Consider the following 20,567-nt stretch of genomic DNA (forward strand, 5'->3'; position numbering starts at 1 on the left):
AGAAAAAGAAACAACTTTCAATTCATTTAATGAAGCCAGAATTACTCTAATACCAAGACCAGACAAAACTATTACTAGAAAAGAAAAGTATATATAAATATCCCTTATAAACATGGACAATGTTAAGATATTGCAGAAAAATGAAAAAAGAAGAAAAAAACATTGCAGTGATAACAAAATGGTCAGTTGCTCCTTGCTACCCGCTGCCAAAGAGTCCACATATAATCATCGTCAACTGTAGACCAATTACACACAATGCTTCACAGGTGTTCACAGACATAACATAAAAATGAATCTTCCTTCAGAAATGTAACACTTAAAAAGAGAAATAAAAACTAGAATCAACTCTTCTGCTATTTTATGCTTCACTCCAATGCAGATTTTAAGCAGTCTCCTACTGGTGTGAAAAAAATACCAATCATCTTCATTTGAACTACAGGAGGAGAGTGTGGCTATAAAGTTTAGCTGCAGTATTCAATGAGTGCAGAGCTCACTTGCTACCTACCAGAATTGCAAAACAATATACTCAAATTATTTGCCTGATGGGCTGTGGAAACTTTATCTTAAGTCAACAGAATATATTTGATGGCTTAGATTTTCATAAATATTTGTTCATCTTAATATAACTCTCATCTCTCAAAGCAACGATTTCTTAACAATTTAATGAAAACAAAACCACAGTTAGATAACATCTCTATTTATTACATTCAGATTAAAAATACAAAATGGCAGAAATAAAGGAGTAAATTTGGGACTCTGACAAGTCTCCAGATTCCTTAAACTGCCATGTGACAATACAGTGTACCAAGCAAAATTATCCATAAAGTATTTTTTAAGAGTTTTTCACCACAGAGTGTATGCAATTTAACATCCTAAAGTCTTTAATTTCCACGTTGTATTATTAAATAGCAGCCTTCTCTACAGGCACACTGCTCTCTAAAACAGCAACTCAAACATCTGCCTGCCTGTTCAGTGTAGGTCTCTCAGACTGCAATACCATCCTGGGACTTCAGCCACCTTTAATTTTAAAACCATCATTCTAAAATTTCCATTGGGTGTATAGTGGGTAATTGAGGGTCTACATCAGCTCTCTAATCCCAGGAAATTCTCATTATTACATGAATTTTGAAACGTTAAAATCTACATCCTTCTTATCTGAATATTACTCATTTTTTCATCCATTATACATTTTTCATTCGATATGAGTAGAAATTCTATACGATCAGAAGAGAAATTGGCAATTCTAATACTGCTGGGTGTCACCAGCAGCTCTGCCTTTCTTAAAATCCTCTCTAACCTCAATTTCATTGGGGCACATGCTTGGGTCTCTGCCAGGTCAAGTGCCAACTAAATTCTTCATTAAAAAAAAAATCATTTAAGGACCATTCATGCTCTAACTGCCACAAGGTAACTTTCAAAAAACTATCTTCTTAACACCAAAACAAACACAAAGAAATCCTACCAATAAATTTTAGAGGCTGTGAGATGCCATCTCAAGAGTCAGAAGCTGGTAGTTGTGCTAAAGACATTTTTCCTCCTTAAAAAGAAAAGTTTTTATACAATAGGTTTCATTACAGGAATGTATTGATTGAAACTAGTTTCATTGCCACTAATGTTCTGCTTAATTTTAAAGATAACATAATATTGAACAGAATAATGTGTTCTATTAATAACATTTTATTGAAACAGTAAACTGATTTATTGCATTTGTTTGTCCAAATAAGCACCCAGATCATTTGCCATAAATCTTCTTGAGTCTAAACAGAAGGCTGAGATGCAACTTGATAAAAATAAAAAGTTATCATAAAACATAATGAAAAATCCAATTTGAAAATTAAACAGTGCACTGCTCAGCTTCATGCTTTGTTTAGGGTCTGAAGCTTGAAATGAAGATGGAAGAGCTGCTGTAGTTACTTAAAATAGCCATTGTGAGTCTTCATTTGGGAAAAACTATAAAAGTAATTAAAATCTGTTAGAGGAAGTCTGGCCATTTAGCTGCTCAGGCAATTTGCTCTAATCTCATTGTTTGTACCCTTTAAAATAGTTTATTTTTTATTTAAAAATACTTTTAAGTTGAACTTTATTTGGTGGGGGTGAGAGAGGACAGAACTTAATGCAAGACTTGTGTTCACAAACTATCATACTCTGGTAGCTTCAGTTTTACTCAAAGCCATTCCTATGTGAGTATGTACACCCAGGAGCATGGAAATACACCAACTATTTCCAGCAGATGATATGTGAAAGGATGCACCCAGGTCATCTAAAAGGTCATCCCTTTTAGAAAGGTGATCCAAATACCATTTGGAAGGCAACATTTGGACTTCATAGCCAAGAGGTAAGGTTATGTTCCACTATATTTGCCACTGGTTCTATATAAACTTGTTTATCTGTAGCTGGTTTCCCTGACACAGAAAGCTGTTAAAGGTATCTTTTATATTATTTACCATTTAGAAAAATTCTTGTCTAAATTTATGTATAGCATTCTGGATATCGGGACGTGTAGTGCTGTAATCTTTCAGGCTAATTTTGCAAAAGAAAAGCATTTAACTATTTTCAAGAAATAGTTATGTTTGTAGCACAAGTTTAAAAGCAGTATTACAGAAACCATAATATAGATATTTGCTTTGGTATAAACTAGATTTACGAGTTCAACATTTAAATAAGCTGAATTTATTAACCAATACTCAAGAGTACAATTATATCCCAGTTTACCGAATAACCTGGGTAAACCCTTCACCTATTACTGTATAACAAACCCTAATTTATTCAGCAGTCTCTTATTGATGGAAATTTGGGTATTGTGTTGATTAATGAGGCATGGCTCATGCCACCCTGCATTTAAGTGTAAGATTTGGGAAGCTACAAATCACATATTCCAGACTCCCTTGCAGCCAGGGCTCTGGATGTCTATTAGGTTTAGCCTATGTCACATGATTTTGGAGGTCTCCTTTTGTCTGTCTTTGCTGCCAAGGACAATGGTGAGAACACGAGAATTCTCTCCAGCAATAGCATCTCAGGGAATAATTTTCAGTTTTCTGGGTAAGAAGCAGCAGTTGTGGCAGGAGCAGAAGCACCAATGACTTGTTGATCTGGCTTCCTAACCCTGAGATCTCACTAATGGGGGTCTATTCTGTAGTTTCCTGGGTGCCCACAGACCTCTGAAGCATAGCTCCAGAGATGGTCTCAGCACCTTACTCCCCAAGTATATTAATTCTATATTGTTTTGAAGACACTGCTGGAAGTCCAACATAAAATCTGCCTCTTCAGCCCTTTCAATGCTTTTATTCCTAATATTAAATTTCTTCATGCTTAAAAGATCTAGAGTGGTTTCTGTTCCCAAACCTGATGGACAGTTTTTTGCTATTACAGCTGACCCTGGAACAACATGGGTTTGAACTGTGTGGGTCCACTTATACGTGGATTTTTTCAATAAATACAGTACAGTACTGTAAATATTTTCTCTTATTTATGATTTTCTTAATAACATTTTCTTCTATCTTCCTTTATTGTAAGAATACAATATGTAATACATCTACAAAGTATGTGTTAAATGACTGTTTATGTTATCAGTAAGGCTTCTGGTCAACAGTAGGCTATTAGTAGTTAAGTTTTTGGGGAGTCAAAAGTTATATGCAGATTTCCAACTGTGCAGGGAGTTGGCACCCCTAGCCCCCACATTGTTCAAGAGTCAACTGTAGTAACAATGCATTCACTTTTCTTTTTAAAAAATTACTACAGTTTATACATCATAAGAATCACCCTTCTTAAGTATACAGCTCTTCAAGTTTTGAGAAATGAATGCAGTTGGGTAATCATCATAATAATCAAGATAGTTCTATCATACCACAAAATTTCCCATGATTTGTGGTCAAGCTTTCCCTCCAATCTCAGACTCTGATTTATTTCTATCTCTAGTTTTCCTTTCCTAGAATGTCACAGAATTCGACTCATACAGTATATGGTCTTTTGAGTCTGGCTTTTCTTGCTTAGCAATAATGCACTTGAGATTCATGTAGGTAGTGTGTACATCAATAGTCTGTTCCTTTTTTTTTTTTTGCCAAGTAAGCTTATTTGTATTGTTTCTGGTTTTTAGTGAATATGAATAAAGCCACTGCCAGCATTCACATATGTTTCCATGTGAATACAGACTTACATTTTCCTTGGGTAAAAATCTAGAAGGCAGTCCGGGTGAAATATGGACTTGGCCTAGGGTGACAGCAGTGAAGGTGATAAGAAATGGTAAGAGTTGGGATATATTGAGAAATAAGAATGGGCTGGATTTGATGATGGATTGGATCTGGGGATGAGCAGAAGAGAGAGAGATATCAATTATGACTCCAAAGATGTATTCCAGAGAAACAAAAAGAATGGGAGTGCCATTTACTGAGCTGGATAGATGAGGAAGTTACACTTTAGAAAAGAAATCAAGAGTTCAATTTTAGTCATGCTAAATTTGAGATGTTAGTGGACAGATCAAGTGTATGTTTACTGTTAGCTTCATTAGACTGAAAACATTTAAGGCAGAATCTATATCTTTTACTAATACATGATTTCCTATAATCATAAGGGAACGGATTAGAAGACTGAGGGGGTGTTTTTCATGCCTAAAATGCTAGATTGAGAACCAGATGTCACAGGTGCAAATGTACAGGTGTGCTAAGCTTCTTATATTCCACAAAAGGCTACTTGTAGGGCCCCCATAATTCAGATGAATATGGCATTGCTCTGTGACAGCTAGAACCAGCATGTATATAGCAAAGAAATACCACTTCTGCGAGAGCAAGAGGCAATTTCATGGTTAGGGAATTTTTTATGTTGAATTTTCCATTTTTTGTTTCCGTCAATTACTGCTATGCCTCTACCCTTTTAGGTCAAAACAAACAGTTTTAGATCCTGAGTTCTTTGTGTGGCATAATCTCTAATGACAACATCATTTTAAATGAGTTCTAAGGCTGGAGATAGTGTCTTAGCTTTGATATTGCCCCATAACCAGAAAAGGATCCCAAAGAGCTGAACCAACATTACCTCTTATTCTTCCACAGTCTATACATTGCTTACCTCTATCACTTTCTCTTTAGTGGATCTGCAACCCCAGGCAATGGGGACTAAAGCAGTTAAATCCCTATGTGACCCAAGGTAACTGCAGACCTAGCAGAAATTAATGTGACCAAATGTTGGTGCCAGAATGAAATACATTATAGAAGTGGCTGAAAAGTACCTCATTAAAGAAACCCACAAAATGTTTTCAACTTCCTTTAAGACATCTTTAGCCTTTCAATAATAGGCCAATGTATGAGAGTAGCCCAGCAATTCTGTTTGCCAGATTTTATACTCCTCTACACACCAAGTATATTTTCTTTAAAATGCCTCTTTGCCCAGATATAACATGGTAAGATTTTCCTTATTCTTTTCAATGACTAAAACCTGCTCTTTCTTTTTTTTCAGATTTTATTTTTAAGTAATCTCTACACCCATTGTGGGGCTCGAACTCACAACCCCAAGATCAAGAGTCCCACGCTCTACAGACTGAACCAGCCAGGGGGGGCCCTAAGACTTGCTCTTTAAGATTTATTTATTTATTTGAGAGAAAGAGGGATAGAGAGACTGAGCACACAAAGGGAAAGGGAGAGGAAGAAGCAGGCTCCCCACTGAGCAGGGAGCCTGATGTGGGGCTCAACCCCAGGACCCTGGGATCATAACCTAAGCCGAAGGAAAATGCTTAACCAACTGAACCACCCATGCGCCCCAAGACTTGCTCTTTAAACTAACATTCTTGAGTATACCCTTGCAAAGGCTCTCAAGATTTTAAAAAGAAATTTTACCCTAATTTGTATCTTACAAAAGACTTAACTCTTTTTGGTAGAGACTGCTTTTCCCCTTATGAATTGGTTATTCTTTCCTGGTTCTTTGTATGTAATCTCTTTTTCTTCCTTCTGGTACTCAAATGATATAAAAGTTAGGTCCTTAAGACTCTGTTCATTTTTTCCTAATCTATTTTTTCTTTCTCTTCTTAAGACTGAATAATTTCAGGATGTCTGGGTGGCTCAGTCGTTAAGTGTCTGCCGTCGGCTCAGGTCATGATCCCAGAGTCCTGGCATCAAGCCCCGCATCAGTCTCCCTGCTCGGCGGGAAGCCTGCTTCTCCCTCTCCCACTCCCCCTGCTTGTGTTCCCTCTCTTGCTGTGTCTCTGTCAAATAAATTTAAAAATCTTTAAAAAAAAAAAAAGACTGAATAATTTCTATTGATCTATCTTCAAGTTTACTGACTTCTCCTGTCACTCCATTATGCTGATAAGCCCACCCAGCAAATTTTTTTAGATATTATACTTTTAGGTTCTAAACTTTCTGTTTGTTTCTCTTTAATAGTTTCTATTTCTCCACTGAGACCTTCTATCCATTCATTTCAAGCATGTTTACCTTTATGCTATGGAGAATTGGTATAATAGCTGCATTAAAGTCTTTACCTGGTAATTCCAACATCCGGGTGGCCTTGGGGTTGACATCTGTTGACTTGTCTTCTCCCTTGAGAAATGGTTATAATTTTCTTCTCCTCCTTCTTTTTTTTTTTTTTTTTGTAGGTAGCATTGTTTTGAGTTATATCATGGACATTTTAAATGTTATATTGTGTTGACTTTGAGTCCTGTGACCTGCTATAATCTGCTAGAGAATTTGTTTTAGTAGGTAAATCTGAGGTTCAGACTGCAAGTTCTTTCATTCTCTGAGCAGTGGTTCTAATTTAAGTTCAGTTCTCAGAGCCTTTGGTATGCTGCTGTGGGTCATAGTTCTGATGCTGGTCATATACAAAATGAAGGGACACTCTTAACCTGATCTCTCTTTTTTGAGGTGTTCCTCATGCTCTTTGGCTCAGAGGGGCCTCTTTTCCTAGTTCCTCTGGCAACAAAGGCAGGGCAGCTGCAGCTGCAGCTGGGCAACTGGTCTGTGTCTGGGGCAAAGCTGGGAGAAAAGAGAGAAAGGGAGAAAAAAACAAGGGGATTCCCTTCACACTTCTTAGACTGCTGGGCCCATTTCCTTGGTTCTTCTGGTCAGAAAAATGAAGTTTCTATCAGAGTTTTAGTTGCCAGTGCCAAGCCATGAGAGAAAAGAAACAAACCAAAAACCAAAGAGTAGGAAACTTACCCCCAAACTGCCTCTCCAAGTTTTGACTTCTCACCACTGTCTGCCTGCTTTTGTTTACTTACCTAGCTGCTTTTGCATTTTGTCCAGTTTTTAGTTTTAATCAGCAGAAAAGGTAAGCTATCAGGGTTTACCCCATGATAGCAGGAGTATAAACTTTTTAGAATATCTTTGATGAAAGTCATGCAACTATAAACTTCTATGGAAATTATAGAAACTAGCTGCATAAACCAAACCACAAAATCTTAACAAGCAAAAAACAAAAAATGAAGAAGAAAACATATTTCTTCCTAAATCATATGTGTTAATATAAAACAATCATCAAGATGAAAAAGGAATGTTTCATAGCCAAGTGTCTGAACTGATGAAGTCAGCTGCCAATTGGTCATGCTGGTTATAGAGAAAAAGACCAAAATAATTCCTGAAGAATTTTCTACTGTTGTTTTTTTTAAAGTAACTTTTTGGGTGAGGAATGAAGGGAGAAGGGGACAAACATGAGACTAAGCCAGGACTTTAATATTGGGAAGTCAGAGCATCAACCAGGTGCCTCAGGGTGGTTTCCTTCCACTTGAACATCTTGCAGTGTCACAGACACAGACAGGAAAGCAAATCCAAGTGAGACACAGGCAGTGTTCTGACAGATCCAAATGTCTAGCTCTACACATAATAGATTTTCTCCTAAAACCTTGCCAAAGTAGTGAATCTGACCCTCAGCCTCCTGATACAGTGAAGGCTAGATAAAATACATCTTATGACCTCTCTTGGAATCAGAAACATTAAAGAGTACAGCAAAATAAAGAGGGTACTTCAGAGAAAATTCTTTAGCTTTTCTCAATCTGCAAATGCTAACATCAGAATTCTAATACAAACACGCAGAGCACTCCTCCTTCTGCCTGCCCCCTTCCTCGCATGTAGTCACTTCTTGGTAAGGGTTGGTATACTAAGGGTGGTAAGATGATTATTTCTCATATTACCTTCTGATAGCTTCCCAATTATGTATTTACTTTCTGTTTTTAAAGCTTAGAGCCCTTTTAAGAGACCCAGTAATCAATGAGAACACATAAACATTCTCATCTACTCCAATAACAACCAAACAACTGTGTCAGGATCCTGGTTCTTCTCACTGTAGCCTTAAATAACTGACTTTGAGGAACTTACTTAATCTCCCTGACCTCCATAAAAGAGGATAATGGTGGTGCCTCAGAAGATTAAGGGGTAAAACTTAAGTATGTCAATATATATGAAGAGTTTAACAGTATCTGGTACAGGGTAAGTGCTATGTAAATATCATCTATCATTGTTGCTGCTGTTATTATTAAAATAGGTATGAGTCTAACAAGGTAGAAAAGTAAGAAAAGAATAGATTTTAGAGTCAGAGAGAAGGTTTGGTAGCGTGCCTGACACTAACCATGCAACCTTGGACAAGTTCCTTAGCATTAGAAAAGCTATTTCGGGGTGGCTGGGTGGCTTAGTTGTTAAGCATCTGCCTTCGGCTCAGGTCATGATCCCAGGGCCCTGGGATCGAGCCCTGCATGGGGCTCCCTGCTCGTCGGGAAGCCTGTTTCTCCCTCTCCTACTCCCCCTGCTTGTGTGCCCTTTCTTGCTGTTTCTCTCTCTCAAATAAACAAATAAAATCTTAAAAAAAAAAAAAAAAGAAAAGCTATTTCATCATTTGTGAAAAGGAGACAACAAATAACTACTTACAGCATTTTGAGGATTAATAAAAGATAGTGTTTATAGAACAAATTACAAACAGAGAAGGGATCAATAAATAATAAATAACAGTGATTATTATCATCACCATCACCCAGCTTCTTTCCAAACAATAAGGAATTCTTCTGCCCTCTGGGGAAGCCATGCTTTTTACTTCAAGTTCCTTGAGGGAAACCAGAAAAATGCAAATTTAATTTCACTGCAAACCACCAGCCAAAGGAGAACTTTCCTATATTCCAGGAAAGGCGAAATAGGAGAAAGGTGCATTTATTTAACAGTTTACCAAATCCAATCGTCTGACAAAAGTACACGGAGTGGTTGTCTTGTTAGAGATCTAAGTAAGAACACATTAACAAGGCAGTTTCATCACGTATGCACTGTTCATTTTAAGAGCAATCATTTCACCTTGTTGCTTTACTAATGTATCAGTGATTTTTCTGTACTAAAATATTTTTTGATTTGAGACCTGTAAAAATAAATCAGAGCTTTGATTAAAGTTGGTGGATTGAACAGAAAAGGAATGGCAGGAAAGGAATATAAAGAGGTACAGACACACAGGGGTAAAAAAAAAAAAAGAAAATATACCAACAAAACTTTGGATGTTGGAAAGTGGGATGGATAAATTGGTAAATGAATTAACCTGAACAAAGCAGAATCATAATTCAGAAGTAGGCTGATTGGTATTAGCTCAGGAATGGGAAGCACTAGGTATCACTAAAAATGCGGGTAGAAGTGAGGCTGAAAAGAGGAGTGTTGATCGGAAGTCTCCTTAAGAAGAAGACAGTAGGTTTTAGAAGGAGATTAATTTTGAAAAGAAAGAAGGTATATAAAGTAAAATAAGCAGTGAGAGGTCAAGAAAGCACTCCAGACTATGGGAACCACATGCAGTAGCAGAGTAAAGAGAGAGTAAAGAGAGATGAAAAATTTTCAAAAGCATTAAAAATCACATGATACTAGGAGATACTATGCTGTGCCACTAATTAGCTATGTGAACTACAGTGCCTAAGTTTCCACTTCTGTAAATGAAGGAGTGGATGAGATGAGTGGTTCTCACCCAGGGTTCACAAGACTATCACCTGAGGATAGAATACCTTCTCAAAAATCATGTCTGGAGTCCCATCCACTGAAATTATGATTCCTGGTTATGTGTGTTATAAAAAAGCTCCCCAGCACCGAAGAAGGTGATCTCAAAAACCCATTTCTAATTTCAACATGCTTTGTACTTCAAATAATGAAGAAACATAAGTATAATTAAGCTCACTCAACAGAAACCCCTTGCAAGCTTTCCTTTAAACCATCCTGAAGCACACCAGGGACAGGCATAGAAGAGTAACAATATGAATTTACTCCACTAATGAACGTGTTTGTCAAATGAATGAATGTATCCATGGTAGTACTGTCATGAGTTTAATTTTATAACTCCAATAAAATATGTTCATTTCCAATAAACTACTATAGGATACAAACTTTCCTGATATGAAAAGTTTATAGGCTGTACTGGCCAGTGCCGGGGAGGGGGGCAGGGTCAGGTAAAAGCCTCACAGGAAACCAGACATCAGAGCCCCCCGCATTCGGGGCCCACGAGGGTTATCTGGTGATATTTTGGGGAGTTCAACCACCTGGAAGTCCCACCAAGATCCTTTTGAAAATCCCCTTTGTACCAAAGCCCAAGTCCCTCAATTCAGAAATGGGGAGCCACTGAGGCCCACAGTGATGAGGATCCCATATTTGAGGAATGATATAAGAGAAAGTGTAATCTCTCTCTGGATCATGAAGAATCAGGTGGAAAGGATCAAGGATACACTAAGTGAATCCTTATAGAGGAGCAAGATGGCGGAGGAGTAGGAGACCTACATTTCGTCTGGTCCTAGGAATTCAGCTAGATAACTATCAAACCATTATGTACACCTATGAACTCAACAGGAGATCGAAGAAAAGAACAGCAGCAACTCTCTGAACAGAAAATCAACCACTTTCTGGAAGGTAGGACGTGCAGAGAAGTGAATCCAAGTCTATATTTGGGAAGATAGACGGTGGGGGAGGGAGCCTCGTCAGCCGCTACCGGCAAGTGATAGAGCCGCAGAGCACAAAATCGGAACTTTTAGAAGTCGGCTCCGCTGAGGGATGTCGCTCCAGTGGCTAAGCAGGGGGTGGAACCCTCGCGGGACAGTGTGGTCTCAGGACCCTCGGGGTCACAGAAAGACCGGGGGTGCCTGAGTGCGGCAGAGCTTCGAGGTATCAGAGTGGGGAAGCCGGCTACAGAGATGGAGACGAGGCGCGGGCTCTCAGCTCGGGGTTGCCATAAACTGTGATAAGCGACACAGTCGGGCCACTGCTCTTCCAGCAGGGACCCAACAAGCGGCAGATCCGGGGAAACTCCCCTTCCTCCCCTGGGGAGGAGCAGCGTGGAAGTGCACCGCAGGGAGCGGCTGGGTTTGGAGACTCCACACAGGGTCATGTGCCAGAGACAGAAATGCTAGGTCACGGCCAGGTGAGCATGCAGTGCAGCCGGAGACCGGGGAGACGGGAGTGATTGACTGCTTTTCTCTGGGGGCACACTGAGGAGTGGGACCCCGAGTTCACGGCCGCCCGGAAAGCTTGCAGGGAACAAAAGCTCCTGAGAGTAAACCCGAGCAGATTGCTTAGCCCGGACTGACAAGGGCGGGGCAATTCCGCCTCCGGCAAAGACATTTAGGAACCACGGCAACAGGCCCCTACCCCAGAATATCAGCACGAACAGCCAGCCAAGAACAAGTTTACCGATCAATGAGAACGGGAGATCTCCAGCGCTAGGGGAATACTACACATAGAATTCATGGCTTTTTTCCCCCTGATTCTTTAGTCTTTCAAAGTTAATTTTTTTAATTTTCTTTTTTTTCTTTTTCTGTTTTTTTGAATTCTTCTTTCTCCCTTTTTCAACCAACATCTTATCAATCCCTTTTTTAAAAATCTTTTTTATTTTTCATTTTTAGAGTCATATGCTATCCCTTCATTGTAGTTAACCTTATTTTTGGTGTTTGTATATATATATATATATATATATATATATATATATATATATAGTTCTCTCTTTAAAATTTTGGGATACGGTTTCTGCTAACAGACCAAAATATACCCTAAATCTCTAGTGTATGGCTTTGTTCTAGTCTACTGCCTGATCACATTCTCTCCCCCCTTTTTTTTAATTTCTCTTCATTCTTTTTTCAACCAACTTCTTATTTATCAATTCCTTTTATAAAACCTTTTATAACTTTCATCTTTACAGTCATATTCCATCCCTTCATCATATTTACCCTTATTTTTGTACATATGTAAGTTTTTATTTCTTTAAAATTTTGGGAGGCAGTTTCTTCTAACAGACCAAAATACGCCCAAAATCTAGTGTGTGGAACTGATCTATTCACCAGCCTGATCATATCTGATAATATTCTTTTTTTTCTTTTTCTTTTCCTTTTTTTTTTTCTTTCTTTCCCTTTCTTTTTCACAGGTTTCAGGTCTCTTCTGATTTGTTTAGTGTATATTTTCCTGAGGTCGCTGTTACCCTGTTAGCATTTTGTTCTCTCATTCATCTGTTCCCCTCTGGACAAAATAACAAGACAGAAAAACTCACCTCAAAAAAAAAGAACAAGAGGGAGTACCGACTGCCAGGGACCTAATCAATACGGACATTAGTAAGATGTCAGAACTAGAGTTCAGAATGACGATTGTAAAGATAGTAGCTGGGCTTGAAAAAAGCATGGTAGATACTAGAGAAACTCTTTCTGGAGAAATAAAAGAACTAAAATCTAACCAAGTCGAAATCAAAAAGGCTATTAATGAGGTGCAATAAAAAATGGAGGCTCTAACTGCTAGGATAAATGAGGCAGAAGAGAGAATCAGCGATATAGAAGACCAAATGATGGAGAATAAAGAAACTGAGAAGAAGAGAGATAAACAACTAGTGAATCATGAGGGCAGAATTTGAGAGATAAGTGATACCATAACATGAAGCAATATTAGAATAATTGGGATCCCAGAAGAAGAAGAAAGAGAGAGAGGGGCAGAAGGTATATTGGAGCAAATTATAGCAGGGAACTTCCCTAATTTGGGGAAGGAAACAGGCATCAAAATCCAGGAGACACAGAGAACCCCCCTCAAAACCAATAAAAATAGGCCAACAGCCCAAAATCTAATAGTAAAACTTACAAGTCTCAGAGACAAAGAAAATCCTGAAAGCAGCTTGGGACAAGAGGTGTGTAACCTACAATGGTAGAAATATTAGATTAGAAACAGACCTATCCACAGAGACCTGGCAGGCCAGAAAAGACTGGCATGATATATTCAGAGCACTAAATGAGAAAAATATGCAGCCAAGAATACTATATTTAGCTAGGCTGTCATTGAAAATAAAAGGAGAGATAAAAAGCTTCCAAGACAAACAAAAACTAAAAGAATTTGCAAACATGAAACCCGCCCTACAAGAAATATTGACGGGGTCCTCTAAGCAAAGAGAGAGCCTAAAAGTAACATAGACCAGAAAGGAACAGAGACAATATACAGTAACAGTCACCTTATAGGCAATACAATGGCACTAAATTCATATCTTTCAATAGTTACCCTGAATGTAAATGGGCTAAATGCCCCAATCAAAAGATACAGGGTATCAGATTGGATAAAAAAACACAAGACCCATCGATATGCTGTCTGCAAGACTCATTTTAGACCCAAAGACACCTCTGTGAGGTGTGAGGGGGTGGAAAACCATTTACCATGGAAAACCATTTACCATGCTAATGGACATCAAAAGAAAGCTGGGGTGGCAATCCTTATATCAGACAAATTAGATTTTATTTATTTTTTTAAAAAGATTTATTTATTTATTTGACAGAGAGAGACACAGCGAGAGAGGGAACATAAATAAGCAAGGGGAGTGGGAGAGGGAGAAGCAGGCTTCCCGCTGAGGAGAGAGCCCAATGTGGGGCTCAATCCCAGGACCCTGGGATCATGACCTGAGCTGAAGGCAGATGCTTAATGACTAAGCCACCCAGGCACCCCCAGACAAATTAGATTTTAAACCAAAGACTATAATAAGAGAGGAAGAAGGACACTCTATCATACTTAAAGGGTCTATCCAACAAGAAGATCTAACAATTGTAAATATCTATGCCCCTAACATGGGAGCAGCCAATTATATATGCCAATTAATAACAAAATCAAAGAAACACATCAACAACAATACAATAACAGTAGGGGACTTTAACACCTCCCTCACTGAAATGAACAGATCATCTAAGCAAAAGATCAACAAGGAAATACTTTAAATGACACACTGGAACAAATGGAGTCACAGATATATTCAGAACAATCCATCCCAAAGCAACAGAATACACATTCTTCTCTAGTGCCCAAGGAACATTCTCCAGAATAGATCATATCCTAGGTCACAAAGCAGGTCTCAACTGGTACCAAAAGACTGGGACCATTCCCTGCATACTTTTGGACCACAATCACAAGAGGAAAGTTGGAAAGAACTCAAATACATGGAGGCTAAAGAGCATCCTACTAAAGAATGAAAGGGTCAACCAGGAAATTAAAGAAGAATTTAAAAAATTCAAGGAAACAAAGGAAAATGAAAACACAACTGTTCAAAATCTTTGGGAAGCAGCAAAGGCAGTCCTGAGAGGAAAGTATATAGCAATACAAGCCTTTCTCAAGAAACAAGAAAGATCTCAAATACACAACCTAACCCTACACCTAAAGGAGCTGGAGAAAGAACAGCAAATAAAGCCTAAACCCAGCAGGAGCAAAGAAATAATAAAGATCAAAGCAGAAATCAATGAAATAGAAACCAAAAGAACAGTAGAACAGATCAACGAAACAAGGAGCTGGTTCTTTGAAAGAATTAATAAGATCAATAAACCCCTGGCCAGACTTACCAAAAAGAAAAGAGAAATGACCCAAATCAACAAAATCATGAATGAAAGAGGAGAGCTCACAACCAACACCAAAGAAATACAAACACTTATAAGAACATATTATGATCAACTATATGCCAGCAAATTAGATAATTTGGAAGAAATAGATGCATTGCTAGAGATGTATAAACAACCAAAACTGAACCAGGAAGAAATGGAAAACCTGAACAGACCCATAACCACTAAGGAAATTGAAGCAGTCATCAAAAATCTCCCAAGAAACAAAAGCCCAGGGCCAGATGGCTTCCCAGGGGAATTCTACCAAACATTTAAAGAAGAACTAATACCTATTCTTCTGAAACTGTTCCAAAATACATAAATGGAAGGAAAACTTCCAAACTCATTTTATGAGGCCAGCATTACCTTGATCTCAAAATCAGACAAAGACCCAATCAAAAAGGAGAATTACAGACCAACATCCCTGATGAACATGGATGCAAAAATTCTCCCCAAAATACTAGCAAATAGGATCCAACAGTACATTAAAAGGATTATTAACCACAACCAAGTGGGATTTATTCCTGGGCTGCAAGGTTGGTTTAACATATGCAAATCAATCAGTGTGATACAATACATTAATAAAAGAAAGAACAAGAACTATATGATCCGCTCAATAGATGCAGAAAAAGCATTTGACAATGTACAGCATCCTTTCTTGATTAAAACTCTTCGGAGTGTAGGGATAGAGGGTACATACCTCAGTATCATAAAAAGCATCTATGAAAAACCGAGAGCGAATATCATTCTCAATGGGAAAAACTGAGAGCTTTCCCCCTAAGGTCAGGAACACGGCAGGGATGTCCACTATCACCACTGCTATTCAACCTAGTACTAGAAGTCCTAGCCACAGCAATCAGACAACAAAAAGAAATAAAAGACATCAGAATCGGCAAAGAAGTCAAACTCTCACTGTTGGCAGATGATATGATACTTTATGTGGAAAACCCAAAGACCACCCCAAAACTGCTAGAACTCATACAGGAATTCAATCAAGTGGCAGGATATAAAATCAATGCACAGAAATCAGTGGCATTCCTATACACCAACAACAAGACAGAAGAAAGAGAAATTAAGGAGTGGATCCCATTTACAATTGCACCCAAAACCATAAGATACCTAGGAATAAATCTAACCAAAGAGGCAAAGGATCTGTACTCAGAAAACTATAAAATATTCATGAAACAAAATGAGGAAGACACAAAGAAATGGAAAAACGTTCCATGCTCATGGATTGGAAGAACAAATATTGTGAAGATGTCAATGCTACCTAGAGCAATCTGCACATTTAACGCAATCCCTATCAAAATACCATCCACTTTTTTCAAAGAAATGGAACAAATAATCCTAAAATTTGTATGGAACCAGAAAAGACCCCAAATAGCCAGAGGAATGTTGAAAAAGAAAGCAAAGCCGGTGGCATCATAATTCCGGACTTCAAGCTCTATTACAAAGCTGTCATCATCAAGACAGTATGGTACTGGCACAAAAACAGACACATAGATCAATGGAACAGAACAGAGAGCCCAGAAATGGACCCTCAACTCTATGGTCAACTAATCTTCGACAAAGCAGGAAAGAATGTCCAATGGAAAAAAGACAGTCTTTTCAATAAATGGCGTTGGGAAAATTGGACCATTTCCTTACACCACACACAAAAATAGACTCAAAATGGATGAAACACCTCAATGTGAGACAGGGATCAAAATCCTAGAGGAGAACACAGGCAGCAACCTCTATGACCTCAGCTGCAGCAACTTCTTCCTAGAAACATCGCCAAAGGCAAGGGAAGCCAGGGCAAAAATGAACTATTGGGACTTCATCAAGATAAAAAGCTTTTGCACTTTTGCACAGCAAAGGAAACAGTTGTCAAACCCAAAAGACAACTGACAGAATGTTAGAATATATTTGAAAATGACATATCAGATAAAGGGCTAGTATCCAAAATCTATAAAGGACTTTTCAAACTCAACACCCAAAGAACAAATAATCCAATCAAGAAATGGGCAGAAGACATGAACAGACATTTTTCCAAAGAAGACATCCAAATGGCCAACAGACACATGAAAAAGTGCTCAACATCGCTTGGCATCAGGGAAATCCAATCAAAATCTCAATGAGATACCACCTCACACCCGTCAGAATGGCTAAAATTAACAAGTCAGGAAACGACAGATGTTGGCGAGGATGCGGAGAAAGGGGAACCCTCCTACATGTTGGTGGGAATGCAAGCTGGTGCAGCCACTCTGGAAAACAGTATGGAGGTTCCTCAAACAGTTGAAAATAGAGCTACCCTACGATCCAGCAATTGCACTACTGGGTATTTACCCCAATGATACAAATGTAGGGATCCGAAGGGGTACGTGCACCCCAATGTTTATAGCAGCAATGTCCACAATAGCCAAACTATGGAAAGAGCCAAGATGTCCATAGACAGATAAATGGATAAAGAAGATGTGGTATATAAATACAATGGAATATTATGCGGCCATCAAAAAATGAAATCTTGCCATTTGCAATGACGTGGATAGAACTAAAGGGTATTATGCTAAGTGAAATAAGTCAATTAGAGAAAGATATGTATCATATGATCTCACTGATATGAGGAATTCTTAATCTCAGGAAACAAACTGAGGTTTGCTTGAGTGGGGGGGGTGGGAGGGATGGGGTGGCTGGGTGATAGACATTGGAGAGGGTATGTGCTATGGTGAGCGCTGTGAATTGTGTAAGACTGATGAATCACAGACCAGTACCTCTGAAACAAATAATACATTATATGTTAAAAAAATAAAGGAAAGTTTATAAGTGGATTAATAAACTATATAATATTTATAAGTCTATCCTAGATGTCCTGCTAACTGACTTTACTTTGATGCTGCTGTCTCCCACAACTGCTTCAATTCTTCTGTCACAGCCTTAGCTTTTTTCTTCTTTTTGTATTATTTGAGAAGTAATAAATGAACACAGAAGTAAAAATACAGGTATTAGGAAGAAATAAAATGAAAAGCAAAAGCATCTCTGTCCCCTACTCCCACTCCCACTGACAGAGGTAGACCCTCTCCTCCATTTCTGATCTTCGTTATTCCTGTGTTACATCCACAACTTTACTATATGTAGACTCCTATTTCTTTAATTATAGTTACATATTTATCAAGGAAATCCAGCATTTTCCTCATTGTGAAAGATGCAGAATTTAGCTCACTTATACTACTACATCCTTTAAAATTTTTCTTAGCTACGTTTTTATCTTCAGTTCTATATATTACCTTTCTAACTTAGAATAATAAATATGAGCTCTACTTGATCCCTTACTTTAGACTCTATCTCCTACTCCCCGTTCTGTAAAATGAGAAAATCAGTATCCATACTTCCTTCCACCTCTTTGCCTCCCCATCATATTCCAACTTTTAACACTATGCCATGTCTCTCACATCATCAAGGTTTTAACATCTGTATTCTTTTCAGAAATAATTATTAGATCCTCCATGCTTTGTGTACAGACTTATTATGAAAACAGAAATTCTACAAACAAATAAAATAGGTAGATACTTGTTACAGCAGACACAGGACATGTGATTAGATTAATAGAAAGCAAGAAGTCAGCATATGGTCACCAAACCAGATACTCGAAAGGGAGTATTCTAAATGTAGAGGTCAATGGTATCGCTTTCTAACATTTAACTCCTCAGAATCACATCTCATTTTGGTTTACGTTATTTTGAACCATGCCTTTTTGTTCCAGCTTTTCATTTTTACTACATTTCTAAGTACCTCTTTCTCCCAGTTGGTAAGAATACTTGCTATTCCCTCAGCTCAGAACATTCTTCCTAGGCTCTTCATATGCTGGCTTTTAATATTTGAGGTCTCGGCTCAAGTGATATCTCCTCACCAAAGGATTGCATCTGTTTAATCATTATTTGTAGAAATGCTCAATTAAATGCTGATTTGCTCTCAAGTAGTTTCTTTCCATAACTGCTGCATGGCTGTTCTCCAGCAAAATTAAAAAGAGATCCAGGAAAGATGAACGTACAGCATTTAAGAAACACTGGAACTAACCCAAAAGTACAGCATAAGGAAAGGCCACATGCAGAAAAAATGCAATTGGACCCTTGCCTCACACCAATCCCCCAAATCAATTCCAGATGAACTATAAACCTGCATATCAAAGACAGAACTATAAAACATTTAGAAGATGATGTACAAGAGTATTTTATGCCTTGGAGGAGAGACGGACGCAAAACCCAAAAATCGTAAAAGATGATAAATTCAACTGTTTTAAAATCAAGAACTTCTATTTATCAAAAACACCACAAAGACAGTGAAAGATAAGCCATAAACTGGCCAAGGATGTTTGTAACACATATAACCAACAAAAGAAAACATCCAGATTATGTGAAGAACTTTTACAAATCAACATGAAAAGACAAACTATCCAAGAGAAAAGTGGACAAAACCTGACTAGGCATTTCACAGAAAAGGAAAACGATAATATACATATGGAAAGGTGCTCGACTGCCCTCGTCATAGTCTGAGAAATACAAATGAAAATGACTATGAGATGCCCTTTGTGGTAGCCTGTTATACTGGTGGCCCCTAAAAAAAAAACGACACCTCCCAGTAGTCCCTTCCTGCTGACTCTAGTCTGGGCCAGTTACTCACTTTTTTTTTTTTAAGATTTTATTTATTTATTTGACAGAGAGAGAGAGCACAAGTAGGCAGAAAGGCAGGCAGAGGGAGCAGGAGAAGGAGGTTCCTCGCCGAGCAGAGAGCCCGATGTGGGGCTCGACCCCAGAACCCCAGGATCATGACCTGAGCTGAAGGCAGATGCTTAACTGACTGAGCCACCCAGGTGCCCCAAGTTCCTCAATTTAACCAACAGACACTTTGCCAGTTGTGGACCAAATCTGGAAAAAGATTTGGCAGCTTCCATTCTTGCAGGAGGCCCTGAACCTGCAGGTAATAAGTCTAGCTACTTTGCTAGATGAACTACAGGGAGAGGCTACCTGGGGAGAGAAAGAAAGGCCCAGCCATGCCAGTGTCATAGCTAACAGCCGGTTGCATGAGCCTCATGGGTGACCACAGGCAAGATCAGCAGAACAAGCGCATAGCTGAACCTAGCTCAAACTGCAGAATGTTAGTTGTTTGTCTAAGTTTCGGGGTAGTCTGTTTAGCAGCAAGAGATAACTAAAACTAAAAGTTATTTTACTCTTTTCATCTTGCAAAAACCTGGAAGGTAAAAAAGCTGTCAAATACACTGAGGAAAAAAATCCATTCAGTATTTTTTTTTAAAGATTTTATTTATTTACTTGAGAGAGCACCACTGGAAAATATATGCAACATATTATTAAGAAAATAAAATTATAAAAATTACATGTATAGAATTAGCCTACTTTTCTAAAATTACAGAGAAGAAAATCTGGAGTAGTACACATCGAAGTTAACAGTAGTTACTTCTGAGAAGGAAATTACAGGACTTGGAATTAATATACCATAAATTTTTGAATTGCTTGAATATTCTAAGACCAAAATGTGTTAGCATAACAATAACAAAGAAACAATAAACTATCTTAAAAGAAACTGTCTTTCTTGGTTTGTGTTCACTTTCTAATTCCTTAGCTTTTTCTGGAGTTCCTGAGGCTGAACCTCTATTCTTAATGATTTAAAGCAATCAAAGAACCATGTTTAGATGGGAATAAAAGCAGAAAAAACTGGGGGGAAAATTGAGGGGGGGCTTCTGTCAGTCCCTCTAGATTTACCCACATTGTCTCCT

The 20,567-nt window shown here is 38.2% G+C and overlaps 1 protein-coding gene across 2 annotated transcripts in view; it reads right to left on the bottom strand.

Moving 5' to 3' along the window:
• Positions 1-20,567, bottom strand: part of KIAA1328 (KIAA1328 ortholog) — a 362,056-nt gene that overhangs the window by 176,017 nt on the left and 165,472 nt on the right. Inside the window, exon 7 of one of the 2 annotated variants that reach the window (XM_088019426.1) lies at positions 8,935-9,009. The exons of the other annotated variant lie outside the window; for it this stretch is intronic. Within the exon in view, the coding sequence (XP_087875552.1) occupies positions 8,935-9,009 (75 nt within the window). The remainder of the gene's footprint in view (positions 1-8,934; positions 9,010-20,567) is intronic. 2 annotated transcript variants of the gene reach the window in all.

This window comes from Eumetopias jubatus, unplaced genomic scaffold (genome assembly GCF_037043125.1).
Source record: "Eumetopias jubatus isolate StellerSeaLion01/CBP00866 unplaced genomic scaffold, mEumJub1_p1.0 scaffold_16, whole genome shotgun sequence".
Taxonomy (NCBI): domain Eukaryota; kingdom Metazoa; phylum Chordata; class Mammalia; order Carnivora; family Otariidae; genus Eumetopias; species Eumetopias jubatus.